The sequence below is a fragment of the Protomyctophum parallelum genome (assembly GCF_964188405.1).
Source record: "Protomyctophum parallelum genome assembly, chromosome: 8".
NCBI classification, from domain to species: Eukaryota; Metazoa; Chordata; class Actinopteri; order Myctophiformes; family Myctophidae; genus Protomyctophum; species Protomyctophum parallelum.
Window position 1 is genome coordinate 25,087,307 of NC_139703.1, and position 12,351 is coordinate 25,099,657.

The window sequence follows — 12,351 nt, forward strand, 5'->3', positions numbered from 1 at the left end:
CAGAAAGTCCCTCAGGCTCTGGATGGGCCCCATGAGGTAAGGGCAGTGCTTGTGTAGACTCTAAATATAGGAGCAGAGAATCAGTGGGAACATTTCAAGATACAATATAGCAACTGGTTCCCAAACACTGGCGCCGCGGACACATTGTTATGGGTCCCCTTATTTTTTGTTTCCTAAATTAGTTTTTTAATTATTATTTCAACATTTTCGAAAAACATTACCAAAAAATAAAAACTTCATCAATTAAACCAGAATTCGATGATTTTTTTTCCAGTAACTTCATAACTTTATAAAAGAAAAATCTTAAGAAATTCCATGAATTAGAAGAAAAGAAGTAGTGAATTTTTTTTTTCACTAGTTTGGGTCCCGGGAGAATGTCTAATTTCTGTTCTGGGTCACGGGCTAAAAAGTTTGAGAACCACTGCAAAATTCTATTCAAGCCATGTGCTCAATCTGGCTAGATAGATGAAGTGTTTTGTCGTCCAGAGGTTGGCTAATCTGCTGATGTTATGAGAGAAAATGATCAGTAATCAAGTTGATGAGAAAACATCATTGCATAACAGTACGAATCATGTTTCTTACAATTCAGTTCAAGATGACCGCTCTAATGGATTTGGTTGCCATTGCCAGTTGAAAGGCAACAGAGGGGAAATCAAATGATGTGATTCATAATTAATCTAATAAGACCTACAGGTCTCACAAGTATGGTCTTAGTTTGCATATTGTATGGTGTAACTTGTTTGGGACGTGCCCTTACGTCTTTCAGGCCCTCCTGTGTCATTGCTCTGAACGAGAGGATCACCCCTATGATAGTCATCCTTTTCAGCACATTCTCTCCACCTGCACAGGAGATGGAGAGGAGAGAGTTAGACGTCAGGCCTCTCTAACCCTACGTTTTAACTGAACGGGAACCCATTTTGGAACCCATTTTGGTGTTAAGCATCATGTTATGCTTTAGCTATTGAAAAATAGCAGATCTACAAGCTCATAGCGCGCCACCGAGTGGCACGCTACGAGCTTGTAGGTCTGCTATTTTAGAAAAATCGAAGAACGACTGACGTTTTTAGATCTGATCTCAGGTCAGAATGGGTTAATCAGACCAGTGTGTGTCCAGTGGAAACTCGTATGAATCTGATCTCAGGTCAGAATTGGTTAACAGCGGGCGACGAATTCTCCGGAAGTGCATTATTTGTCAAGGGGACCCGGCAACTACTGGCGATGGAGGCGCTATAGCAGGCGATGGTCGAAAAGTGGGCGGAGGAACGTCGGCCGAAAATATACAAATAATTCATCTTTTGGGCGACGTCGCCCGGCGATAGTGGGCGATTAGGCGATAGCCAATGAAATTAAAGTGACGCTCGCCGCCTCTAAGGTCTCCCGCTGTTAAAACGTACTGTAAGGGTTGTACTTTATTGTTACATCTTGTGTACATAAGAGTAAAACGTATTTTTGTTTGGCTTCCTTCAGACAATGCAGCAGCATATGTGACAAAACATGACAGACAGTAAGACATTGGATTCAATTTAGTTTTAGTTTTTTCACGTCATATAAAAGTAGGGAATCGTAGCTTCAAATTGACATTACATTTTAGCTCTGCAGTGTGTGACCCACTAGTTGAGATATGCAGGCTTATATAGACATAGGATAATATAACATATGATATACAATATAATATAACATCAGGCAAAAGTACTGTAATATTGTCCCCAATTCTGTCTCCCCTGTATAACGGCTGCACCATACAGGCTGTTGCGGTGGCAACAATCTGTCATCTCACAAAAAGGGGATTTTGAACAAAGAATACTATTTTGGGGGTTCCCTGTTGGCTCTCTGTGCTGGTGACGAGCGAGCTTGGCTGCGTTCTCCTGACATAATGGGATCAACGTTTCTATAAGCTGTACAGTACCGTTCTAGAAGAGAACCCAGGGGATTGTATTATACCGTTCGCCCATAATAAACCAGGGCCATGCAGTGGCCCTGGTTTATGCAGTGGCAGGATGAGATGGCAAATATCCAAACAAAGTTTGTTGAGTAATAAGGACAACATGACGTTGTTGTGGGGAAAACTAACAAATGCATTGCCTTGCAGAAGTTCCTTTCACCTCCTAGATCTAACTCGGGGGCTACTTTTAAAATGTAATTTTAAAAGTAATGACCACATTATATGACCAGCTCAACAGCATTATCTTAATGTTATATGTAACTGGTGTTGCCTATAAGACAAACATTACCATTCTGTATGGAAATGGTAGGTTTTTGGATTCTTTGCCTTGCACATTTGTACTTGATTTACTTCTCTACTTAAAGCATTGCATTGCCAACTATAGAAGCCATGAAGGGAGCTGACGGGCCCTTCTTGATGTCAATCTATCGCCTTAATCCAAGTGTCAGATGCTAAAAATGAGGAGTATTGTGATTTATGTTTATGCATACTTTTTTTTTTAAATATATTATAAAAAAATATATATTTTAGGGGCATATCTTGTGGTCTACTTGCATAGCCTTTGTGATCTACCTTATGGAAACCCCTAACATCAGTGCAGAGATACCAATGTGAACATGGTTGTGTAATTTGTCAGAAACTTAATTGAAGTTTATTTAAATGATTTCCGGCACAGGATAAATCCTCTACGACTCAAAAACAGTATAGGCTACATATTCAATTGTGACATAGACCTACACAAGTTCATGCATACGTTCATCTTTTTACAATTTAAAATAAATGAAATTCATGTGCACTCGCACACTCATTTTTTCTTTTTTTTTATATACAATAATACGGTTACAAAATCCCTAATTTACCAGTTCATGACCTTACAAGCCAGCCATATAATTATACAAAAACTCTTTTGTAAAAGTTTGTCAAGTCTGTTCTTAAAACTATTAACTGAAGGAGCCTGTTCCTCTGGAAGTTTATTCCATGCTCTGACAGCTCTAAGTGTAAAGAAATTATTTCTCTTTTCTGAGTGACAGTTTAGTGGTAAGAGTTTAAGGGAATTCCCTCTCAACTCGTACCTGTTGTCCCAGAAATGGACAGGCTCGGCTGTAAAGTCATATATCTCGTGAACAAGTTTATAGACCTCAATCATATCTCCTCTGTGCCTCCTATACACTAACGTCGGTAACTGTAAGAGTCTCTGAGAAAACTGTTGCGCCTTTCTTCGTCCTTTTTTTCCAAACTTGACTACGGTAGCGGTGGTCTCAAAAACATAAGGGAAACTTTGACAGAAAAAGACCCGCTCACTGTATACAAAATAGAAGTAAAACTCCTTAGACTGTAAGAGTCTTAAACTTTCTTTATATGACAGTTCTTTCAACCCTGGTATTAATTTAGTAGCCCTTCTCTGAACCTTCTCTATTTTCTCTATATTTGATTTTGTAGGAGCACCAGACTGACCTTGCAAATTCAAGATGATGAAATGGACGGTACAAATTCAAATGTACTGTCCATTTCAGTCTCATGTCTATATACAGTACACACACACAAGAACCAAATTGCTCAGAGTGTGGGTATCAAAGTGTGTGTGTGGCTATCAAAGTGTGTGTGGCTATCAAAGCTTTCAAGTAGCATAAACCCAGGTCAGTGAGATAGCCCTTAGGTGTGTACTGTACGTGAAAACCAATTAGCTCAGAATGCGTTGTGTTTGGAGTGATTCACTTACAGCAGTCTGTAACCCCCCCCCCCCCCCCCCCCGCACCTTTATCCATCCGCACTTAAAATCCTCAGGGTTAATTTAACTCTGAGAGTGTTAAATTGGGGACCCAAATGGGTTTTCTTAGTGGTGGAAAGTAATGTATATTCACTATATTCACATGTAAGTACTCTACATACAGTAAGTAGTACAATTTTGACGTATTTGTAGTACTGTAGTAGTGTTTACAATTTCCAGGACTTTTACTTTCTACTGTCTCCACTACATCTCAGAGGCAAATGTTGTACTTTTACTCCACTGGGCCTACATTTATTTGAAAACTTTAGTTACTACTTGTTACTTTTGTTATTACAAAACATTCATTCATTTGAAAATAGCCGATCTACAAGGTTGCGACACATTGTAGTTAAAAAAAATATTTTTATACATTCGAGCACTTGAAATGGGACATTCTGCATAGTGGAGTACTTTCTACGTTGGTACTTTAAGTACATTTTGATGCCAACACGTTTGTACTTTTACTCGAGTGCATTTTGAATTCCGACTTTTGCTTGTAGTACTACATTGCAGTATTGATACTTTTACTTCAGTAAAACAATTGAGTACTTTTTTCCACCACTGCTTCTGCTCTGCCTCCCACGGTGCACTATCAGCTCTCCTGCAGTGCATTATCAGCTGCTTCTTAAATAGCCTGATTTATATGTTGACGTACGATAGATGGCGTCACGCCAGTGTTGCTTTCGTCGACTAAAACTAAGACAAAAAATGTTCGCCGACTACCTTTTTCCACTGACAAAAAACGAATGAAACTAAATGAAAACTAAGCTATGATGACTAAACTGAGACTAAATATACTGACAATTTCGTCAACAAATAAAAAATAGACTAAAATGTTAGGAAGGGACTAGTGGACAAGAGATCCACTATAAGTAATTTTACTCTTGGTTGCATGCTGAAAATAGCTGATACGCGACGCGTTATTGTGAGCTTGTAGATCGGCTATTTTCAGCAAGTGTAAAAACACTCATTACGACGGCATCAAGGCTCACCAAAACACATTTTAGTCGACTAAATCACCTGTAGATTTAGTCGACTAAAATATTATGACATTTAGTCGACTAAAACTAGACTAACACTAAGACATTTCCAGGTGACAAAAATGTGACTAAAACTAAATTAAGTTTCAGTCCAAAGACTATAGACTAAACTAAAATCGAAATTTGCTGCCAAAAAACACTGCGTCACACGACACAAATAGCAGAGTCTATACAAGCTCAAAACATGTCCACGTCCCTCGTCACTGCTGACCTCTAGGCTACTGGTTGGTCTTAGGGAGGGTGTAGAAGACCGGGTTAGTTGTTGTACCTGGCCACGCATGTCGGGAGCGACGGTGTTGTCGTCAGACTGATGCCTATCTGACCGTTGGCATGTCCAACCAACGTATGCACATTTAGAAGACCAGTGGTCCACTTGGAAATATTGAAAGCGTTCGTGGCCCACCCATCTGACCACTTAACTTCCCTTTTTTATCAACTCACACGTACACCCCCCCCCCCCCCCCCCCCCCCCCCCCCCTTCCATCTCTTACCGGGTAGTCTTCTTTTAAGGCTGGCCATCTCCTCTGGTTTATCAAAGTTGCTTTTCATCTGCACCAACACGTCCAGTTCTCACTCACCAGTTTCTGACGGTCCCAAGCGGGAGGGGGGGTGAGGGGAGAGAGAGAGAGAATCACCACATTTAGAAGCACTGATGGAGAGATATCGGCAGAGAAGTGACAGGTTTCATGTTATTCTGGATGAATATTATATGTCCTTGCTGGAGGTGAATTAATCATTAAGCAAAAGCTGCAAACTCTCCCCAATTAGTCTAGTAGACAGCCATAGAGCCCCATTGTGAACCCGGACATGATGAGTACACCAAGGTTTTGTGTTAGAAATGTTGAGTATGGGTCCCCAGCATGTAGAAACTGCCGGATGCTAACTTGCATATGTTGGGCAATTTTCATAATTGGCATATATAAGTGACCATACCAATAGACCTATAGAATATTCAAAATTTCATCATGCTTTATTTAGCATGTGATGTGTCAAACTAGGGGGTTTTCATGATGCTGAATCCATTCCATGCATTAGTTTAGCAAAAAACTAATCGGCCCTCCGTTCGTCTGTGCTGCGAACGGCCCACCCATCCATGTTAAGGTTTTTAAACCTATCACTTAGGTATACGCAAAAAAGGAAAACACTGCGCCCTCTGCTGTTTGTTTACTTTCAATTTGCATTTGGGGGTACTATAATCATAGTACCGTACCTGATAATCATGATTTAGGGGGGGGGGGGGGGGTGGGGGATTACAGCATTGCATCTTTAAGTAAACATTGATCATTTTGATTGGCATCCCAAAGACAATAATATACTCAGAGTTACAGAGCCGTAGCCATGAGGGTCCGGTGTGGACCCCTGGCGGGCTCCTCAGAGCCAGACATGGAAAAAAACGGTGCATTGCATCATACCTTCAGCTCGCTGACTTGAGAGGTGATGTGCCACATGAGGTTCTCACTCAGAAACTTCAGCCCGTACGGACCGATGAGCTCAGCCAGGGCCCGGAGTTCTGTCACACACGGACACAAAAACAGTACTCACATATTTTATATACAGAGATTTAGAAGGTCGTGATGCGAAATTTTCTGGTTTTATACGGGGTCGCTTAGCGCTCCGCTGATCCGGAGCCGAGTAGCTGACACTTTGTGGAGTGGGCGGTGGCTATAGCAGCATGACATGAAGAGCGGAAGAATTACATGAAGCGTGCTTCCTACACGTTTACATAGTATGTGTATACGTGTTGTGACGTGTCATGTGTTGTGTGTGTGTGTGTGTGTGTGTGTAGCATTACATGAAGAGCGTGTGACAGGCTTGAGCGTTACAGGCTTCCTGCACGTTTGCATAATAAGTGCGACATGCGGTCGCAACAATGATTTCAGCTGTGTTTGTCTCCCAGAGTGCAGCAGACTCGGTGGCTAGTCTAGCTAGTTTCTTGGGACATTTGTGGTCGAGGTGCAACTCCGTGTGGGGGTCCCCGGAACTCACCCAGTGCCACAGGAACACTCCCAGGGTGCCGGCCGGTTCCGGTGAGCCGCCCGAGTCCGAAACGGTCGAGAAATGACAGAGTTACCGTGTGGTCCCTGGAACATCCGGGCCGGGACCCATACAAATGTGTCCGTGACCCACAATGTTTGGGACACCTAGCATCTGTCTACATAACATTTTACTGAGGGCAGAGGGTTTCAGAGTTCTAGATACGGTGGACGTATATAATAAGAGTGAGTCATGCTGAAGGAGGGAGGGACAGAGAACATAGAAATAAAAATAGACACTGTGGGAGTCCACCATGGAGGTGGAATGATCCCTGAGGTATACCGCTCGTGTGTGTGTGTGTGTGTGTGTGTGTGTGTGTGTGTGTGTGTGTGTGTGTGTGTGTGTGTGTGTGTGTGTGTGTGTGTGTGTGTGTGTGTGTGTGTGTGTGTTGTGTGTGTGTGTCTAGGTTTAGGGTTAAAATGTAAAAAATAAAATATACCGTATATAAAATATAACAGATGGCTAACCTAAAATGCTTGCTGTCCTCACAAGTATTGTAATACCAACGTGTGCGTGTGAGCGACTCAATAGTACAACATTGTGTAATGTAATTATACTGTAGCTGGAGGTCATCGTGTTCCCGCAAGGGGAAGCGTTGTAGGTGGTGAGAAAAAATAACTACTTCTAAGTGATGGAATAACAGTGGTGGGAAATAAAAGTACTCAGTTGTTTTACTTAAGTAAATGTATCAATGCTGCATTGGAGAACTGCTCTGTTACAAGTACAAGTACAAGTCAGGAATTCAAAAGTACTTGAGTATAAGTACAACAATATTGGCATCAAAATGTACTTAAAGTACCAAAAGTAAAAGTACTCATTAATTAGAATGTCCCATTTCAAATGTATAAAGATTATTTGAAAATATGCGACACATTGTGAACTTATAGATTGTGAACTTGTAAATCGGCTATTTTCGAATGGCCAAGTGGTTACTGTATGTTTTGACATAATAAGCAAAATCTACAAAGTAACTAAAGTTATCAAATAATTGTAGTGGAGTAAAAGCACAATATTTGCCTCTGAGACGTAGTGGAGTAGAAGTAAAAGTACTGGCAATTGGAAATACTCAAGTGTACAAAGTACCTCACAATTAAGTACATGTATTTCGTTACTTTCCACCACTGGTGGTGAGAAAACAGAACAGCCAAAGTTGATGGAATAAATGGAGGTAGAGTGAGGATGTGATGATGACGACGAGGAGATGATACGTTTACATTCTCCCAAACATTCTGTCACAGCTGCTTAGAATGAAGAGGCGACAATGACCTCAACTTCCTCCTTGCGTGATAATGTGCCCTCGTCGTGTGTTGTCAAACTAGTGAACCGAAACGGCAAGAGTGCTCCAGTTCAGCTACGAAGCTTGTGAATTATCGTTGGAGCACTGCTGTCGGTACTGCTGCTTGAAAACTAAGTGTCTATGTACTCCTTTTCATGCACGATGACGAGAATGATTACATTTACAATTTAGGCATTTAGCAGACGCTCTTGATCCAGAGCGACTTACATTTAAGCAAAAACAAAAGCAAGGCATACATCACATAATATAAAAAGTAGTTATCGTGAATCATGTATAAACTAAGAACGTAACAGTGGAGTATCTATGTCAACTATACATACTATACTATATTGTATATTATACAATATACATGTGTACTATAAAATGCTATGACTACATCAAATGCAATTCTAGTGCTGTCTACGTAACGAGCTATAAGTCTGTCTAAATTACTATCTAAGTCGACTTAAAATGCTATCTAATAAGGGTAGGGTAAGTGATATTGTTTTTGTTAAAACAAAAAGGTTTTTGTTGGTTAAATCACTATGTTCTGATGGTAATCATTGCTCCGTCCCTAGCTCTTTAATAAATAGTTATAGGTGACAACATTTTTTGAGCTTCATTTTTATAGTGTTCCGGTTCCAATTTTGCCTGCTCATTTCTTTGTGTCATCACTTACAATTCCACTTATTTAATCTGTATCCTGACTGCGTTCTCTATCCTGATTGAATACAATTTGTATCCCACTTTCAGTTTCTGAAAATGCTTTTTCTGTTTAATAATAAGCTGGAGATACTGAACAAACACACTCTAGTAATGAGTACTATCACAATATAAAGCTTTTTAACACTTATTTTAAACAAAGAAAATTACTTGCACTACCTTTAGAATTTCTTCTATGATTTGATACCCATGCATCTCTCTGTTTCCTGTTTCTCTTTACTGCCTGTGCACTATCAATAAAGGCATAAAAAATCCCCAAAATATGTTTAGAAAAATATGCTAAAACAACCACACTCTCCCTGTTTCCTGTCTCTCTTCACTGGGCATTAAAGCCAGAAAGAAAATAAGAGAAAATGTTGCAGTTACATTTTCCCCCATATTAAACGAGAAAACAGCACTGGTTTGATAATCTAAGATTTAGATTACACTAGTAAGCTATGCACAACCACCCAAAGTTCTATGATACTTTTACTTTATATGGCCATACCCTGTAACTCATAACTACCACAAGGCATACAGTAGTACTGTACCATCGGATGTACAGCAGTACATCATGGTACTGTAACAGTACATCGGACATCATGTCAAAAACATTAGCCATTCAGCTAGTGTGCGTAGCAACATCAAAACAGCTGTTGCTATGGACACTTTATAGGCTTATCTGATGACTGCTATCTTACGCTGTTGCCAACCTACTTGAGGGAACGTGGGGTAATCACTAATTACCACGTGTGGCGTTCTGCTAAATTAATCATTGTCAGACTGTATAGGAAAGACAAAGGTGATGATGAGCATGAGGAAGCAATTATCTCTATTGTAATTAACTGATTATAATGGGTTGTATTTCTGCAAAGTGGGGGGTTTGTTTTCACATCATCCAAGTGGCACTTGGTTAATGAGGGATAATGGGCTATGTTTGTGCACACAGAATAACTCTTCCTACTTCCCAAGCCTCCCAGAACGGCTGCCAGCGGTGACGCGTTTGGCCATACTGGTCGGGACTGCAGCTGGGGTTTAACGTTGAGCGCTCGTTAGCACTTCCGCATTTCGAAGAAAATGCGTTTAGTAGAACGTTCTTCTGGGTGCTTCAAAACGCCACTGAGCAACTTCCTTTGAAATGAATAGCGGGGGGGGGGGGCTGTCGTTCCGGTCCGCACTTTATCCTTTATAACTATGCTACTTCCTGGCCGCCACCCTACTTCATTCACAGGTGTTACTGATACTAATTTAGGCTCTGTTCCATTTAGTGTGCAAGGGGTTCTCAAACCTTTTAAATTCAAGGACCCTTGTGGGTCCATTTGGTTCCATTTGTACACTCTCAAAGTTACACACACACACACACACACACACACACACACAGCCAACATGCACAATAGCAGCAGCACCCTGACTCTGACCTGAATGGAACAGAGTCTTCACTAAGTATCATCGGTAACACAGGTGCAGTACTTAGTTTAGACAGTTTTTTGGTTTAGACTAGTCATTGGTTAGACCAGTCATTAGTCCTACAACTACAACCTATTTCAAACCCTCACCTAAACCTAACCTCCCACGGGGCAGCACACCTAAACCTATAACCTTAACCCATGTCTAACCAACGACTAGTCTAAACTAAGTATGCACCCCCGGTAACACCTGTGAAGTTAGTATAGGGAAGGGGCCCCCAGCTGTTCTTTTCCAAAATGGTGTGTGCGTGTGTGCATATATAGAGCCCATTGGAGGCGCTCCGCCAATGCTGACCTGTTATGTCGGAGTACTCCTCTGCGTTGAACACCTGCTGGCTTTCGGTGGCGTGGTTGACGAAGCAGTGCATGTTGGGACAGTGGGCGATGAGGGAAGTGCTGGCCTGACGCAGAAGCCCCTCCAGGTACCTGGGGAGGTACGATACACATGCTTAACCTTAACTTTTGACGTCTTCTGGTCCTTTGGCCCTCTGCGCCAAGATCGTTTTTTGACGTCTTTTTTTTATTTAATCAGACCAGTGTGTGTCCAGTGGAAACTATGTGTTGGTTAATGAGCACCAGTATGACTATTAGTACCAGTAGGGGCGCTGTTGTGCCAGAAACAGAGAGAGAGAGAGTGCTGCACTGTTGCCTGCTAATGAGAGAGAGAGAGAGAGGGGGGGGGGGAGTTGCACCACTCGGTTCACACAGGCGTGATTTTTATTTAGAATCCATTTAACTCAGATAATTTTTTTCCAGGCTGAAAAACAAGCTTGATTTGCGGCTTATAATAAAAAGCGTTCGTGATCGCTGTTACTGTATGTTTTGGGTGAATTAAATAATATTCACATCGGTGTGTGCACACACACACACACACACACACACACACACACACACACACACACACACCAGTTGGTGTAGAGGCTGGTGATGGTCACTTGTCCCATGGCGTCCAGCGGCTGTGTCTGCTGCAGGAGGACGCTCTTGGTCAGCTTGCTGACGTCCACGTTCACGTAGCTGGACAGGCTCTGCAGACTGCTCATGTAGGCCCTGACCGCCGCCAGCAGGTCGGACGGACGCTGGATCTCCCCCTGGGCGGTCGGCTGGCCCACTTTGGCCATCCTCACGATGACCCTGTAGTATAAGCCAAGAAGAAGGAGTGACATTTTCAAACGCACGTCACCACTTCTCAGCTCACGTGCTTTAGGGAGACGAATTGGCCCCGGACAGATGTTGCCAACCCATTCTGACAGATCAGATTCTAAAAATGTCTTCTACATCCTGACAGTTTTCATTCTGACCTGAGATCAGATTAAAAAAATGTCAGTCGTTCGATTTTTCAAAAATAGCAGACCTACAAGCTCGTACAAGCTCGTGAGCTTGTAGATCTGCTATTTTTCAATAGCTAAAGCATAACATGATGCTAACCCCAAAATGGGTTCCCGTTCAGAATGGGTTAAGTTATAACCTATTCAGCCCCGGGGGAAAGCATCTGTGGTCATTTTACTTGGCGATGTTAAAACGGTGTGCGGACTCTTTTGTTCGAGCACCCGTTGAATTTTTGGGATGTGCGTGCCGTGCACTGGCCTGACTGATAATTCTTATATTGAGCACTTTATCTATTAATATATTGTCTTCTGCTGCAAGCTGTACAAGCTGTATGTATATATATATATATATATATATATATATATATATATATTTTATACTTTGTCTATTCAAAAATCGTGAAAATGTGTGAAAATCTACCCTAATATTTGGTTGTCCCTGCAACAAAATATTTGAGATGGGGGGGGGGGGGGGGGGTCCGTGGCAAAAATACATGTCATTTTGGATGTCCTTGACATGGACAATGTTTGAGAACCACTGATATAGAAAGAAACATACGTTCTTTCATAAAACTGTTAGGATTTAGAACTTCGGCCTCAGATCGGATTAACGGGTTAAAACGGGGCTTAACGAGCCGTCGTGGCATCCGTCACATTCACTGCTGCAGGGGACTCACTGTGCATAAATTCACTCTCTCTCTCTGTCGCCCTTCTGACCTACAGTTGTCTTTTCCAACTGTATTTACAAACGTGGCTGGGAAGGGAACCATTATAGTAAGTTGTCTGCCACTCAGGGGC

General features: G+C 41.7%; 1 protein-coding gene across 1 annotated transcript in view; it reads right to left on the reverse strand.

The window, feature by feature from the left end:
* LOC310862971 (nck-associated protein 1-like) overlaps window positions 1–12,351 on the reverse strand; it is a 48,744-nt gene that overhangs the window by 5,143 nt on the left and 31,250 nt on the right. The window contains 7 exon segments of the mRNA XM_083771094.1: window positions 3–60; window positions 758–840; window positions 5,242–5,316; window positions 5,319–5,334; window positions 6,163–6,260; window positions 10,524–10,654; window positions 11,135–11,359. Of these exon segments, the coding sequence (XP_083627220.1) occupies window positions 3–60; window positions 758–840; window positions 5,242–5,316; window positions 5,319–5,334; window positions 6,163–6,260; window positions 10,524–10,654; window positions 11,135–11,359 (686 nt within the window).